The sequence below is a fragment of the Dipodomys merriami genome, unplaced genomic scaffold (assembly GCF_024711535.1).
Source record: "Dipodomys merriami isolate MVZ:Mamm:240054 unplaced genomic scaffold, mDipMer1.0.p SCAF_173, whole genome shotgun sequence".
In the NCBI taxonomy this organism is placed as follows: Eukaryota; Metazoa; Chordata; class Mammalia; order Rodentia; family Heteromyidae; genus Dipodomys; species Dipodomys merriami.
Genome location: NW_027203082.1, coordinates 327,386 through 345,312, shown reverse-complemented (window position 1 = coordinate 345,312; position 17,927 = coordinate 327,386). Strand labels below are relative to the sequence as shown.

General features: G+C 35.6%; 1 protein-coding gene across 1 annotated transcript; it reads left to right on the top strand.

The window, feature by feature from the left end:
• The first annotated feature begins 29 nt into the window (after positions 1–29).
• Mrpl47 (mitochondrial ribosomal protein L47) lies at positions 30–17,662 on the top strand. Its single transcript, XM_070025842.1, has 7 exons — positions 30–146; positions 2,949–3,100; positions 4,297–4,357; positions 6,898–6,994; positions 12,677–12,807; positions 14,237–14,332; positions 17,438–17,662. The coding sequence occupies exons 1-7, from the start codon at positions 49–51 to the stop codon at positions 17,559–17,561; spliced, it is 759 nt and encodes a 252-aa protein (XP_069881943.1). The 5' UTR covers positions 30–48; the 3' UTR covers positions 17,562–17,662.
• Positions 17,663–17,927: the final 265 nt, after the last annotated feature.

The following is a 17,927-nucleotide window of genomic DNA, read 5'->3' as shown; positions in this document are numbered from 1 at the left end:
AGCGGACGAAGTCCTCCCCCCCCCCCCACCCCCGGCCTTTATGAAAAAATGGCTGGAGGCGGCTTGGGTGTATTTTGTACAAGACTCTCCGCGGTCCTGAAGGTTTCTGGATCGTTAATTACTTCTAAGGCCCCCGCTAGCACAGGGTAAGTGGTGTGAAGAGCAGGTCTGCCCACCTCCTCCACTGGGGATGTTTGTGGCTATGGCGAAAACAGCTTAGGAAAGGAATTTACCCCCCTGATGGCCAGGCCCGACCTCAGAGAACTTTACCGCTAACACAGGCTTCTGCCTCAATCATGTTGCTGCCTACTGTGGACTAGGCACTTTATGGGCTTTCTTTACCCTGGATTTATTGAATTACAGCTGAAAATACAGAAGCCACTCTTACGGTGTATGAGTTTAAGAACTTTCCTATGAACTGAACTGTGCTTAGGTTTGATTGGATGAAAAAAAGAGAGTAGGGAGGGTCGTCGCAGAACCTAACAGAAAGTGCTGTTCATTATTTCCAGGTGAAACACATTTGTCTTCTGGATAACCAATCCTTTTTTGCTTTAGGTAAATATGATTTAGCACATTGCTGCCGAGTGCACGTTACTGAGCATCTATTATGTGCTACTGTATTATTATTTGCACTAACCTTACACATATTCAGTTGCTTTTTTATTTTTGCAGTGGTTGCAATTTGAACAGGGTAACAAACGTGAATCAATTATCTCTTCATCCTTTTCTGAAAACAATTCTAGCATTAAGTAAATACCTATTTACTTGCAAACACGTTGGTCAAATGTGTATCGCATTTTGCAGCAGTGACTAAAAACTACCATCAACTCAAAGATGGCAGATTTTCATCCGTTCCTTTTAACCATTCCTATAGACACAGATGTATTTTAAAACAGGATCATATACATATATTTTGTTTACTACTGTTTTCCCCAATTTTATTTTGTTTAAAATTTTTTCAGCAAAATAGAAAAATTGTTATAGTACAGTTACCACAGTCTGTACTTTTACTAACCAATCATTACTTTGTTAATTTTTATATATCTGTATATTTTTGTTCTGAACTATTTGAGGCTTATATTTCCAACATCATGACATACATCTTCTAAAAACATTACAACGATTGTACTCAGAAAATACTGTTATAACACTAGGATTATTTAATATATGTCCTGATAATGCCTTTGTTAACTTTCTTTTGCATGCAGGATCCAGTAATGCTCAGTTTATTGGATTAGTTATTTTATGTTTTCAACCTTTTATTTTTTTTCAACTAGATTATTTTTTGTTTTTAATTTCATGATACTGAATTTTTTCCTACCTCCATACGATTTGAACTTAAAGCCTCACAGTTGCTAGGTGAGCACTCTACTAGTTCTGGCATATTCCCATCTGGGTAGTTTTGTTTTTTAAGTTTATCTTTTAGGTAAGGTGTTTTTCTTTGCCCAGGCTGTGCCTCAAACCATGAGCCTCCTACTTTCACCTCTTGAGTGTCTGGGACCACAGATATGTGCTACCCTTCTTTTTTTGTTTTTTGTTTTTTTTCTGTCGTAGGGCTTGAAATCTGGGTCTGGGCGCTGTCCCTAAGCTCTTCAGCTCAAGACACACTCTACCACTTGAGCCAAGGCACCATTTCCAGTTTTCTGATGGCTAATTGGAGATAAGAGTCTCATAGACTTTCCTGCCGGGTCTGGCCTTGAACCTTGATCCTCAGATCTCAGCCTCCTGAGTAGCTAGGATTACAGGTGTGAGCCACCAGCCCTGACACGTCTTTTTTTTTTTTTAACCTTTAAGTTATTGTACAAAAGGGTTTCAACTCAACATGTCAGTTTTTGAGTACAGTGCATCTTGCTTGATCACTGTCATCTCTTTCATCACTCTCCCCCATCTTTTCCAACCCTTCTTAGTCCCTCATTCCCCTAGTCCCATTCACATATATACTTTGAATATTATGATTACGTTTTCCCACCCTTCCTTTTTTCATTCATTTATGCCTCTCCCCTTGACATCCTCTCTCACTGACACCTGGTGTTCCAGCATCCTGGTATTTATTTTGTTAGACTATAAGTTGTTCAGAGGAATTATACCACTGGAATTCTCCCTTGAATATGCCATACTTTAGTTAATGCATTTGTCTATATATGCATATGACCCTGGATATGTTTACATAGATATTTGTAAATAAGATAAAACACCATCATTCTTGGCTTTTTTTTAGGTGGGCTTTTGAGTTGGCCGTTAACCTGATTAGCTAGAAATACAGATGTGAGCCACCATATTGTAGCAATGTTGACACTTAAAAAAAAATAAGATTAGCTTTTTAAAAAATATTCATTTGGATTTAGCTGATTGTTTCAACTTTAATATTCTTGGTAGGAAAACAGCACTTATGGTACTTTACATCATTTTGTTTTTGTAAAATGGTTTCCCCAAGTCTTTAGATATTATTTAAAACAATTTCTAAGTTTATTATGCATTATAATTTTAACCATACCCTAATTGCATATTCGTGTAATTGTTAAATTTTGATGTCACATAAAACACTTTCAATAGAAAATTTGTAGGTGCCTCTCCATAGTAATTTCTGTAGTTGAAATTCTATAGTTTCTAGATGTGCAGTTACAGAATGAAAGGAAGAAGCATTCTGGACCCCAAATACATGATGTAAAATTGGCCTTCAGATTGTTTTGTCTGCTTCTAGATTTTATTTGCCATAGTAGAATGAAGATTAAAAAGGTCACCTTAAAATATAATTTCTAAATTACAGGATAGCAACTTGTACAAAGTAACATAAATTTTCTGTAGCATTTTAAATTTTTTACTGCTTCTGGTATAAGAATTCTGAGTCTTTTTTTTTTTTTTAATATTGCAGTGAGGAAATGATTCAGTTTATTGCTCATAAGATCCAGATATTTTAAAGGTTTATTCATCTATTTATATGTGTTCAGTTGCAGGTTTTCTCTTAGTTTCCTGCATAAGAGTGTACCAAATGTCACTTCTTTGCACCGACCTAAATTACTTCATACCACATTGTCAACAAGAGGACTAGAAGAGTTTTTTGATGACCCAAAAAATTGGGGGGAACAAAAAGTGAAATCTGGTAAGATATTCAATTTAGGTCTGGGAATGTGGCTTAGCAATAGAGTGCTTGCCTAGCATGCATGAAGCCCTGGGTTTAATTCCTCTGCACCAAATAAGCAGAAAAAGCTAGAAGTGGTGCTGTGGCTCAAGTGGTAGAGTGCTAGCCTTGAGCAAAAAGAAGCATTAGGGACAGTGCTCAGGCCCTGAGTTCAAGCTCCAGGACTGGAGAAAAAAAAAAGTTTAAATATTCAATAAATTTGCTGAATCATTTGTCATTGTACAAGTATTTCTCCAATTTAGGAATTAGTTAGGTATCTCCTTTCATCTTTTTTATTTTTTTCCTTTTTTTTTGAGACTAGGAAAAAAATTCACTCCTAGAGTGAATTGTTCCTTGGAGGTTGGCAGAATTGTTCCTAGAAGAGAAGTAGATAAAAACTATTAATTGGAGTGATTTTTAGGGTTTACTTTAGATCCCATTTTTAAGTGAAAATTGAAAGTTTATATTACAGATATTTTTGTATTAGTGTGTGAAAATGCAACCACTAACGTTAACAACCTTTGAAGGCTGTTGACAGAATACTGTTATTTAAGCTCTTAATTTTATATTACATAATAATGCTATTCTATGTTTCACAGGTTTAGAGGTTAACAGATTTATTGTGAGCAAAAGAAAATAGCTAAACACATTTTGCATTTTAAAAAATATATTTAATATATTTATATTTATTAAATAGTTATACAAATGGGTTTTAATTTTAGAAGTTAGGTTATGAGTATGATCCATCTTAATCAGTGTCACCCCTTCCTTTGTTCTTCATTTTTCCCCATCCTGTCCCTACCTTCAAGTTACATGGTTAAGTTTTTACATAGTATACACTGAAAATAAGAACTCTTTTTGCTCACCCTTCCTCACTCCATTTGTATAGACCCTCCACTCCCTTCTTATCGCCCTCCCACAACATGTTTCAGCTTCCTGGTATTTTGTTAAATGGTTGATTAGTTGCTCGAAGGAGTTACACTCTTGGACTCTTCCCTTTAGTCAGTTTGTGTGTATATGCATATACCCTGTATATGTTATCATGTGTATTTGTATTTTAGATCTAACATCCACATATGAGAAGAAAAAAATGTGTGATTTGTCTTTCTATGTTAGACTTACTTAACATAATTTTTCTAAGTCCATTTATTTCATGTTTTGATTTATAATTTTAATAGGAGCTGCATGGACCTGTCAACAGTTAAGGAACAAAAGTAATGAAGATTTACATAAACTTTGGTAGGTGTACTAAGTACAGTGTTACCTGGGTGTTAGAAATAGTCACAGTTTGATAGTCAGGTGACAACTATATATCTGTTTGAAACAGTTACAATGTGATAGGTAACAGCTATGCATCTGTTAGAAGCAGTTATAGTGTGATAGGTGACAACTGTATACCTGTTTGAAACAGTTATAGTGTGATAGTCAGGTAACAACTGTGCACCTGTTTGCTGTAAGAAATTGAGCAAAATGATTTGTTTCATAGTACTGTGGATTATACATATGATGTATTAGATCATGAGATTGTAAATATGAGATTTATAAATATGAAAAAGGTTAGATTAAGCTATGATATATTATCATGGTTTTGAAGTAAATGGGAGTTTAGAAATTTTACTATAATTGTTACCAGTCACATATTTGTCCTAGCAATTTCAGTAAATTAACAATAAAATCAAGTTGAGGAATACTTGGTCACATTCACACTTTTCTCCTTTATATTTCCTTTTCCTTGGTCTGGATTCTTCTGCAGATTAGCTTATATTAGTTATTCATTAGAGGGTTATTTTATTGGGGATTTAGAATTTTCTGGCAGAGTCTCCTGATGAATTTAAGTGGGTTATATCTTTGTTGACATTTATCCCATAGGTGTTCTGTTTACTTATGTTTAAAATGGGAAATTTTACATGAGGAAGACTTCTAGCTTCCTTTGAATAATCAGACTGGTCTGTCCACACTGTCCCTGTCTTCCCACATGGTCTGTGTGGCAGTTCTTCCTAGTAGATGGAGCAGTTTACAGCAGGGCTCTCGTGCACCCTGCTCCTCGTTTAACCAATCCACTTCACTCAGGATTGTTATCTGTGTTGGCACTTTAGTAGGCATGCATTACAACATTCAAAAGGCTATTTATGTTTTGGCACTTTTTTTTAAAGTCAGGCTAGTAATCCCAATACTTAGGAGGTAGAGGCAGAAGAATGGAGATCTTGGGGCCAACCTTGACTCCATAGTAAGTTCCAGGTTAGCTTGGTCTACATACTGAGACCCTTACAAAAAGATTTGGAAAGTGCTTATAAAAACCACTAGTGAGGTGTGTTTGTATGTGTGTATTCATCATAGAAAATAAGTTTCATTAAAGCAGTATTATTTTAGGTTATCAATAAGAGGATCATTACTGTACTTTAATGTTACTTTACATTCATTGTGGCTAAAACCAGTCTTCTGTCACTCCTTTTCCCCAGATTGTTCTCTCTAATACAAAGTACCATGATTCCTTTCATCTGACTTTCAATGCCTTCCACAGTTATTTTCTTACTTTTCTTCCAAGTTGGACCCATAGAATCTATCCCCACTTTAACTGTACTTCATTGGTACCTTTGATTATAATTGCTTTACTCTCCTTTCCATCTTAACAAATCCTAGCTTCTTTGTGAAGCTTTCCTTAGTCATCTTAGCTAGGAGAGAATATTTCATATCTAATTAATTATTCTGATATTTCTCTCTCCCACCCAATAACTACATCACATTACAAATTCAGAAGCAGAATGAATTTTAAAAATAGAATAGATTTTGTATACAGTGAATCCCAAGACCCCATACCAGAATTGGCTAAATGACCCCAAATACCTTACTTCTCTCAGCTTTACTTATTTATTTACGCATTTATTTGTGTTTGTACTGGGATTTGAACTCAGGGCCTGGGCACTGTCCTTGAGCTTTCCTACTCAATGCTAGTGCTCTGTCATTTGAACCACATGTCTACTTCTGGCTTTTGGTGATTAATTGGAGATAAGAGTCTCTAGGACTTCCTTGCCTGAGCTTGCTTCAGATCATCTCCTCACATCTAAGCAGCTAGTATTACAAGTGTGACCGGGAAGGTGGCTAGGTGGTAGAGTACTTGCCTTGCATGCCTGAGGCCCTGGGTTCAATTCCTCAGCACCACATAAGCAAAAAGAAAAAAAGCCGGAAGTGGCGCTGTGGCTCTAGTGGTAGAGCGCTAGCCTTGAGCTGAAGAGCTGAGGGACAGCACCCAGGCCCAGAGTTCAGGCCACATGACCGGACCCCAAAAAAAAAAAAAAAAACAAAAACAAGTGTGAGCCATGGCTTTTGTTTCTTTATTTAGGAAGAGGAAATAATATCAACTTAAAAGGTTGGTTTGCAAATTAAGTGAAATACTAGATATAAAATGTTTAGCACACTGCCTGGCATGTGAGTAAATGTTATTTACCTTCCTTTTTTGACCACTGAAGTGAAGAACCATGTTTTAGGCTTTTTTTAAAGTACTTGCAACAAATACATTATGTGAGCACAAGCAAGGTTTATTAAACATATAAATAAAGGTATATCTGTGTATATCCTGCATGAGTTACCCTCAGCATTATTTTGCAAAATAAAAAACATGGCAGAAAAAAACAAATAAAGGATTATTCTTTGTGATGATATTCTGGATATTAAGATTTCTAAAGGATTTCAAGTACAGATCACTAATTTTGATGTCAAAAGTTGCAACTTTATTCACATAACCCTAGAGTAGCATCCTAACTTGTCTATTCTTTGATTAGGTATGTCTTACTGAAGGAAAGAAACATGCTTCTAACTCTAGAGCAGGAGGCCAAGCGGCAGAGATTGCCAATGCCAAGTCCAGAACGGTTAGAAAAGGTAAGGTTAGTAGGTGGCTAGACACTTCTGTGGCAGGGTGAAAGCTAAAAGAAGTATCTGCCTCCTGTATTTCTTGTCAAATAGATATGTTATTTTATCTTGATTTTCAATAAATTTAGCCATAGCAACTATTGTTTTAGCACATGTCTTTCATCTCACAACTGTACACTATAGTGACTCTTCATTCCTACCTGCAACTCCCAACATACAGGTGTATAACTCTGTGTGTGTGTGTGTGTGTGTGTGTGTGTAATTTGGTTTCCTTTTTTTTTTTTTTTTTCATTTGGCAGTGCTGTGGTTTGAACTCAGGGCGTTGTGTCTCCACTTAGTCATGCCTTAGTCCTGTTCTTTACTGGTTATTTTTAGGATAGAGTCTTGAGAGCTGTTTCTGTTTAGACTAGCCTCAAATGGCAATCCTTCTGCTTTCAGACTCCTGAGTAGCTAAGACTTACAGTTTTGTTTTTTTTGTTTTTTTACTGTGGCATAAAAATATAAAATGAGGAAGTGGCAGCTCAAGTGGTAGAGCACTAGCCTTGAGCTGAAGAGCTGAGGGACAGCATCCAGGCCCAGTGTTCAAGCCCACGACCAACCCCCTACTCCCCCACAAAAAAAAAAAAAAATATATATATATATATATATGTTATATATATAATTAAGGCAGTATATATATTATATACATTTGTATATTATGAAACTTACTGCCTTAAGTATTTTAAAATATATAGTTAAATGGTGTTAAGAAAATTCATGTTTGGAAAAAAATTGTTAGTTTAAGTAGGCCTTCTTCATTAAAACTCTTGTTTTCCTATTCTCATTCCCAATAATCAGTCTTAAGTGTTTCTCATTTATTCCTCAGAGGAATAATATTTGGCCCTTTAGCTTGACATATCTCTTCGTGATGATCTTCACTTTCCTTCATTTTCTTGCAAATGACATATGTAATTTAATTTTCTTTATGACTGTTTAATATTCCATGGTTTTTATGTATCATATTTTTAGCTGAGTACCTCAGATGATTCCACAGTTTGTATATTGTGTACAGAGCTGCAGTAAACTTGTATCTTTTGGAATGTTTATTTGTAGACCTGTACCTGCTTATTTTTATCTATATAAACTTAGCTATTCTGTATATACTCTCATGAAATTAGCATTTTTACCTACCCATATAGCATAGATTTCCTTCTTTTTAATGTAGATATACCTCTTTTTTAAATGTTAAGATACTTTTCCATGTAAAATTAAAATGTTTTTACTTTTCCATGTAAAATTAAAATGTTTTTATATTTTCAAGTATTTTTCCTAGATTGCTTTGAAGATCAATACTATTGATTTTTCTGTGTCATGGTACATAATGAGAACAGAACTCAGGTTTTATGATACCTTTAGTCCTGCTGCCTAACCTTCAGTTCCCTGTCTTCACACCAGTCATAGCGTACTACCACATTGCCTTTCAGAAGGAAAAGACATTAATCATTGGAGAAAGTTTAAAAAAAAAGTATGCAGTAAATCTTCAGTTATTTTCTGTAATTAATGAAAAGGCTATTGTGGCTTAGTGAAAGTTTTTTATTTATTTTTAAGTTTTAACCTTTTTAATTTTGACCTAATGTTAGGTATACAAAAAAAAAGCTACATGTACAGTACAAAGAAGTCTTGTATATCCTTCCAAGATTTTAGATGTAATTATTTCACAATATTTGTGCTATCATCTCTGCTTTTCCCATTTCAATTTGTTCTCAGCTTTTGAAAGTAAGTAATGTATGTATCATGTTACTTTATTATAAAAATTTAATTTTATATTTAAAAATCAACAATAATCTCTTAGTCTGTATAATTCTTAATATGTGTGTACACATGCATGCATGTGCATGCACTGGTTCTTGAGTGTGAACTTAGGGTCTGGATGCTGTCCCTAAGCATTGTTTGCTGAAGGCTGACAATCTTCCACAGCCACAGCTTCACTTCCTACTTTTTGGTGATTAATAGTAGGAGATAAGTGTTCTATGAATTTTCCTGCCCAGGCTGCTCAAACCAACCTCAGTTCTTGAAGGATCTCACCCTCTTGACTAGCTAGGATTACAGGTGTGAGCCATTGGTGCTTGGCAGCCACTATCTAATTCTTAAATTGGGAAATTAACATTCATATAATAGTATTATATATAAAATACAAAATATGAAATATATTAAATATTTATGTTATATAAATATTATATGTAAATTATATATTGTATATGTATTTCCCAACAATCTTTTTTTTTTTTTTTTTGTGCTAGTTCTGGGGCTTGAACTCAGGGCTGGGACTTGAAGTCAGGGCTTGAGTGCTGTCCCTAAAGTTTTTTGCACAAGGCTAGTGTTCTACCACTTGAGCCACAGCTTCACTTCCAGGTTTTTTTGGGTGATTAATTGGAGATAAAAGTCTCCAATTGGGCACTATTGGGCACTGGTGCCTCACACCTGTAATCCTAGCTACTGAGGAGGCTGAGATCTGAGGATCATGGTACAAAGCCAGCCCAGTCAGGAAAGTCTGTGAGACCCTTATCTCCAGTTAACCACTAGAAAACCAGAAGTGGTGCTGTGGCTCAAGTGGTAGAGTGTTTGCCTTGAGCTGAAGAGCCTAGACAGCACCCAGGCCCAGATTTCAAGCCCCAACCGACAAAATAGTCTCATAAACTTTCCTGCTGGGGTAGCTTTGAACCACAATCCTAAGATCTCAACCTTTTAAATAGCTATGATTACAGGCATGAGCCACTGTGCTGACTAATAATGTCTCTTATAGGAAAAGAACCTAGATCATGCATTTTTAGTTTTTTTTTTTCTTTTTTGTTTCTTTCTCTTTTATCTAGAGATTTGGACTTTTCCTTCTGAAATGGGTTTTGTTGTTGTTTGGCCTTTTGAGATAAGATTCTCAGTACATAGTCCAGGTTGTCCTGGATCTCAAGATTTTCCTGCCTCCAATTCCAAAACCTCATATTAGGGGCCTTGCACACTCACACCTGGCTTAACATTTACATTTTTTAAAAAAATGTATAGACCAGTTCCTTAATTTGAATTTGTCTGAGGTTTTTTTTTAATTGTGAAAATACCATACAGGGGTTACAATTACATGGGCAAGGTAATGAGTACATTTCTAATCAAGCATGTTGTCTCCTCCTTTCTGAGGCTTTTATAGTATTGATAGAGATAAGATTGTCATTGTGGGCTGGGAAGGTGGCTCAGTGGTAGAGCGCTTGCCTTGCATGCCTGAAGCCCTGGGTTCGATTCCTCAGCACCACATAAGCAAAAAGAAAAAAGCCGCAAATGGCACTGTGGCTCAAATGGTAGAGCGCTAGCCTTGAACTGAAGAGCTGAGGGACAGCTCCTAGGCCTAGAGTTCAGGCCCCACGACTGAACCCCCCCCCAAAAAAAAAGATTGTCATTGTAAGATTTTATTATTGTCAGAGACATACTATATTTGCATTGTATAGATTAGGAAGCAAAGTGCTAATTCATTCCATTTCTGATTATGTCAGAATTAATAACTTAGTTAAGGTGTTTTCTGTCAGATTTCTCCACTATATAGTTATATTTATTTTTGAATCTAAATAAGTATTTTAAGAAGTACTTTGAGGTCATGCATATATCCTTTAACTAGTTAAAGTATTCTAAGAACTCAAATGGTCTTTCTTTCTTGCTATTGTTTAACATATTTATAAGATGATTTCTTTGTTGCTTTATATGTCCCTTCCCCACGGTATGACCCCTGCTTTCACTGTATTTGATGTTGGTATAATTTGTGGAGGGGAAGGGAAAAACAAATCGTTTAAATAGGGATACAGGTGGATCCATTGCAACAATAAGATGTACAAGATGTTATGTCAAAAAACGAACTTTATAACTTTGGCAGGGGGTGGGGGGTGTTGGGGTGAGATGGAAAGGGATGGGAAAGGGAAACAGGAGGAGGCAACAATGCTTGGTAAGAAATGTACTCATTATCTTGCCCATGTAATTGTAACCCCTCTGTATGGTATTTTCACACAAAAAAATTATTAATAGAAAAAAAAAAAGAATGGAGATAGTAGATACACTTGACTCATTCCTGATTTTAGAGGAAACAGTTTTGGTATCTCCCCATTTAAGATGTCAAATATAGGGCTGGGAAGGTGGCTCAGTGGTAGAGTGCTTGCCTTGCATGCATAAAGCCCTGGGTTCGATTCCTCAGTACCACATAAGCAAAAAGAAAAGAGAAGCCGGAAGTGGTGCTGTGGCTCAAGTGGTAGAGCACTAGCCTTGAGCTGAAGAGCTGAGGGACAGTGCCCAGGCCCTACGACCGGACTCAAAAAAAAAAAAAAAAAAGATGTCAAATATATCTTTGTCATATATAACCTTTATTATTAAGGTATACCTATAATTTCTTCAGAGCTTTTCTTATTGAATTTTATCAGAGAGCTTTTCTGCATTGAGAGGATAATATTCTTGTCCTTGATTCTGTTTATCTACTGGAGTTTCAGTCACTGTATATGTAGTGTTTGAAATCTATTATTGTGCTCAAAGATAGCTTACATACCCGTTTAAAAACTGCTCGCAGTGGGCAAATGAAGAGAGAGAGGAACGGTGTGCAAATACATCATAATATTCATTGTACATAGGTGAAAATGAAAGTAGGTAACGAGATGGGTGGGGTTGGGATAGATGGAGGGGAGAATGATGGAAGGGATGACACTGATCAAGATGCACTGTATTCATAAATTGACAAGTTGAATGGAAATCCTCTTGTACATCTATTTTGACATAATTAAGTGCATAAATACAAAAAGGAAAAAATGCTTAATGTTTACAACTATGAAAATGTTTGACTCATCTGACATTAACATCCCAAATATGAATAATTATTTCTAAACCAACACATTACTGTCCGTATGTTATGTACAATAAAATTATACAATAAGACTTTTTTTTTTTGTCAGTTGTGGGACTTGAACTCTAGGCCTGGGTGCTGTCCCTGAGCTCTTCAGCTCAAGGCTAGTGCTCTACCACTGGAGCCACCATGCCACTTCCAGTTTTCTCATAGTTAACTGGAGATAAGAAAGTCTTGCACTTTCCTGACTGGGCTAGCTTTGAGTCGTGATACTCAGATCTCAGCCTCCTGAGTAGCTAGGATTACAGGCATGAACCACCAGCGCCCGCCTTCACATAAGAATCTTAACAAGAAAGAGGTAAAAAGTTCTAGTAGTATCTGCTTGCATGTCACAGCATCTTTGAGCTTAATGTCAGATCTGATTCTCCTTTCCTGTAATAGTTACCAAGCAGGCAAGAAAACTGTGTGGATATAGGAAGAAAACAGTGAAGCTAAAATAGGGTTTTTAGTATAACAGAAGTAACAAATGTTACTAATTAATCAAATTCTGAAATACCATGGAGTCTCCAAAATAAAATCTGTGCAAGTATATCCCACTCCAACAAAACTAATATATGGAAATTCAAAGTAAACAGATTTTTATTGAAATGAAACCATACACTTCTTAAAGAGTTATTGAAAGTGACACTATAGACACTCAAATAGTCATCCTGTGCTAAATAGAGCTACTTGATATAATGGTCCCTTGATAAAAATATTCAACATGGACTTTCTGAAGCATAATTCCTTTTATGTTCTCTACCTTTAGAATTCTGTTGTAGGTGATTGTTGAAATTGAATCTTTTTGTCAGGTAATTGAGTCCATGGATGCATTGGATAAAGTTGTCCAGGAAAGAGAAGATGCTTTACGGCTTCTTCAGACTGGTCAAGAAAAAGCTAGACCTGGTGCTTGGAGAAGGGACATCTTTGGAAGAATCATCTGGTACATAGATTATATTGTGACTGGAAAAAAAACCCTATGTGTCATTCCCTGCCCAGTATCTCTTAGGAAAAATTCATTCTTGAGATATACTAGAGATGTATATTATATAAGAAGAGATCCAGAACCTCTTTGGAATACCAAGCTATGAATGAAGGTCACTAGCTCAGATATATATATATGTATATATATATATATATTTATTTATATGTGTGTGTGTGTATATATATATATATATATATATATGATATATACAGTTTACACATATACATAGTTTATTGTGACAGTACTAGGTATTGGGGCTTGAATCAGGCCATTTCACTCAAGCTGATTTTCCACTACTTGAGTCACAGCTCCATTTCCTAGATTGGTTATTTATAACAGTGGTTCTTGTCTTATATGAATCATGACTTTTTGATAATCTGATGAAAGTTACGGATTTTTTTCAGTATATATACACATATAATTTAGATTATTATATTCAAAAGCTAATTTCAGGACACACTTCTTCTCTCTTTGCCCATTATATATAAAAAACTGAAAAGGCTGAAGAATACGGTTGTACGTAAAAGTTTCAATTTGTTCCTGTTGCCATCAAGATAAGCGCTAAACCAAATTATGAAACATTTTACTGCCATCCTTCATGTTATGCTTTTCTGCTACATACCGTTCCCTCACTTTGCTCAGAAAATTGGAAAGGATCCGATGTCAACATTCTCACTGAGGTATAAATAATTGATATAGTCCAGTGTAAAGAAACCTCTAATCTGGGTTTTATTTACATTTGAGTGAGCAGCTTAAATGAAGCTTTGTTGGTATTATTTTATACATTAGTCAGCAAAGTGCAGAAGGCATCTCAGGTGGTTAAAACCCTCTCTGGTCCTCATACTGTTATTGTAATAGAGTAAGTAGATGAGATTTCTTGTATTCCAATTTAGAGGGTGTTTGGATCCAAGTTACATTATGTGTAGCCATTTAATCCAGCATAGAAAAAGAAATTGCCAAACATCCCAATAAATAGCTAAAGTCTGGGAGAATAATTATTGCACTATAACAATTGGGAAAAAACTTTTAGTTTTAGGTGGCTCATTCCTGTCCTGAGATCCAAAGGATGGCAGTTTGAGGCCAACTCAGACAGAAAAGACTACTAAACTCCATCTTGAAAAATATAACCAGCTAACAGCAGAGCTCAAAGTGTGGTTAAAGTGGTAGAATGACAACTGAGCAAGAAAGCCAAGCAAAGGGCAAGTCTCTAAATTCAAGTATTATCAAGTATTCCTGTACTGACAAAACAAAACCCAATCCTTTGGTTTCATTTTTCTCCTGATTTTATTTGGATTAATTCATTTAAAGTCAATTAGGAAAGAGTGGGAAATTAGGGAAGTAAAAACATTGTTTCTTTTAAGTCAATAACTTTTTACTTTATTGACAGGCACAAGTTCAAGCAGTGGCCTGTACCTTGGTACCTAAATAAAAGATACAATAAGAAACGATTCTTTGCAATGCCTTATGTGGACCGTTTCATCAGGTGAGTCTAAGTTCCCTTTAAAACATCTTTATATCAGATGACTTTTTAATGCTTTCATCTCATTGTACAAGTAATACCTGTTTATTAGGAAAAAAATGAAGATCTGGTAACAAAAAAGTCATATATAATTTCAACATCCTGAAATAGCCAGATAACATTGTAGTATATATCTTTTCAAAAGTTTTAGTATACTTCTATTCATCCATCTATATGAATGTAAATAGAATCAAAATGATTCAATTGTATAAAATGTGAGCTCATATATTCCAAGGTTAATGAAAGGGAGCTAAAGTGTAGGGAAATGTGTTGCATTATGTCTGATTTCATGGAATCCTGCAGAAGGCTCTCCTGTTGTTTAGAGAACAGCTGATAGCTATAAAAAGTAAGTAACATTTATTTTAGCTAGTTAATACACGGAATCCATATTCAGGAGTAGACAAACCAGAAGAGCATTTAATACCCTCAAAGTGTAGGCAGATGGGAAAATTGCATGCTTATTGTTTCCTGTTTCCATTGCTGTGGAAAGAGATGTGATCAGGGAAATGCAGGCATCCTGACTAAAGTTGCCAGACCTTTACCTAGAATTCAAAGCTGGGAAAGCAGCTAGAAAGTTAAGGGTCAAATATCAGCAATATAAGAATCACAGCTTTAAAAAGGAAAGAAATGTAAATATCACCTGATGTGGAAAAAATAATTGTATTGTCAAAGTTCATAGAATTAATAAACTTATAGACCATGATAATGACAATTTGCCTTGTGAAGGTTAAAATGTGTTTGTGACTTTAACTAAATTATCACTATTCCACAATACTGTTAAATATGTAAAATTTATGTAATCACCTAATCTCAATTAAAAAAAAAAGAATCACAGCTTTAGTCATGTGTGATGGTGCATACCTGTAATTCCAGCACTCAGGAGACTGAAGCAGGAGGCTTATGAATTTGAGGCCATCACGGGACTCGTAGCAATATCTTGTCTTAATACGAAACCAATCAACCAACCAACATAAAAAACAAAACAAAAAGCTCCCACAGTTTTTAACAACTGTCTTTGATGTAACATTTCTACATTCAGCAAGAGTTCTTCAAAGATTGACACACACATGCCCAGAGAATTTATTTTCATACCAAAAGATAAGCAACCAAAAAACAAATTAGTAGGGAGAATATTTAACCTGAGCTTTAAAGTGTTTAATCTACTTTAGAATCAGTTTACAAATATTTCTATTTTCCACTCTGAGCCAGGTACTTCTCACTTTTGTCTGTAGTGAATCCATCTGTGTGGGCCCCGACAGCAGTTATCTTTTTCATTACCACTGTTCTAGTTGACTGGTAACAAGTCACTCCATCCTTGATTTCCATCCTCCTACACAGGGCCAGGTCTGTCTTTTCTCCTACTGTCTCTACCTAGTACCGTCCATCATCAAATTGAATACTGAGCATTGTCCTCAGTCCATTGAGTAATGGACTGGTTAATTTTCCTTTTGTTACATCAGTGCTGATCAAAACTGTATAGTAGCTTCTTGTCCATAGAATAAAATCCAAATTCTTTCCTTCCTGGCATTTTCAGTTTAATGTTAGCTGTTAATCCTTCAAAGAATTTTCATCTTGCTTTATGAATACACCTTGCTAAGCCACTTCTGTTCTTTTGGTTTTGAAATCTGTACTATCCACATTCAAGACCTAATTCAGAAAGCAAGCAATTTATCTGACTGCATTGTTGTTTTTCTGTGCAAGTTCTCCAATTAATCATACAAAGACTTTCACAGGAATGTGAAAATTGATAATCCCAGTATCACTTCTCATGCTTTATCCACATTTGAATGTTTGTTTGTTGTGGTCTGGGGGATTGAACTCAAGAGCCTCATGCTCCAGCATTCTGCCACTTGTGCTGTATCCCTTTTCTATTTTTATAAGGTCTAACCAACTTTGCCCTGGCTAGCCTCAATCCACAAAATCAGTTTCCACCTCCCTAGTCTGGTATTTTTTTAAACAGTCTTAAGAGACTATAACATAATCTCCAGAACATTAAATAGCAAATTTGTATTATTCCAGATGGGTTTATTTTCTGTAAATAGCTAAAATTTAATTATAACAAAGATTGATAAATGGGGAATTTTTATTGTCTTACTTTATACATATATATATATTTATTTATTTATAGTTGTCTTCAACCAGACTTACCCTATAGCACTAGCATGCTGTAAAAGTACTCAGCACAATCTCTTTTGTATTTTATTCCTATAGATAAAAAAGTACTTGTTTAGTATAACATAAGTGTGATACCCATGGATTGATTTATCATGTTTAACTCTGACGAACTCCAAGTTACTGGAGGCACACATGCATTATGTCCTAACACGCTCATGTGTGGGCTTACACTCAGACAGCAATTTAGTCAGTGCCTGTTTCTTCAATGCATAGTTTTGTACCATGTGTAGGAAAAGTGGTAAGCTAGGGCAACTGGTATTTCAAAGTAGGGAACTCAGCCAGGCACTGGTGGCTCATGCCTGTAATCCTAGCTACTCAGGAGGCTGAGATCTGAGGATCAGGTTCCAGTCTGGGCAGGAAAGTCTGTGAGACTCTTATCTCCAATAAACCACTCAGAAAACCAGAAGCTGCACTGTGGCTCAAGTGGTAGAGTGCTAGCCTTGAGCTGAAGAGCTAAGAATCAGAGCCCAAGCCCAGAGTTCAAGCCCCACGACCAGACCAAAAAAAAAAAAAAAAGGGAATTCACATAAGCCTCACATACATCTCAGAATGTGAAATATATTCTCAACAAAATGTTTTTAAAATAAGGTAGGAAAGTAGTATTGGTCATGTTAGGACTGAACTTTAATTCAGACAATTCTAGACTTATAAGATCTATATATCCCTTTCTTGTCAGAAATTAGTACAGTTGGTATAGGGTTACAAATGTCTTTTGCTTCACATTTATCTTTTGACTTGTGAAGGTTTACAGTAATAAAGTTCAATAATGTAAATAAAACCCCAAAAACTGAGACACATAGAGGTGAGGTGTTCATATAACTGATTTGAACACGTTTTGATAGTGCTGAATAACACGGAACTAATTCTGCATAAATTATTATGTTTTTATTCTAGATTGAGACTTGAGAAACAAGCTCGCATCAAAGCAAGAAAGAGAAGTTTAGAGAAAAAGAAAGAAAAATTTCTTAAGGAAAAGTTTCCACATCTTTCTGAAGCCCAGAAGTCAAGCGTTGGCTAAGTCTGAACTCTTATTAATGTGTTGCTTTTTCTTGCAATATTCTGTACACTGAAGTAAATAGATATATGTTAAGTGGTTAATAAAGAATTTTTTAAAGTCAAGTGACTTACTAGTAGTTGTTCTTATGGTTAACATAGCATGTTAAGTCTGGGAAGTTGTCTCGCTTCTACTGTTTATTTTTGGGGCTGGTACTGAGGCTTGAATTCAAGAGCTTCATCCTGTTACTTGGCTTTTTTACTCAAGGCTGGCACTCTATCACTTGAGCTATATCTCCACTGTGGCTTTCAGCTGGTCAACTGGAGGTTAAGTTTTATGGACTTTTCTGCCCAAGCTGTCTTTGAACTGTGATCCTCAGGTATCAACCTC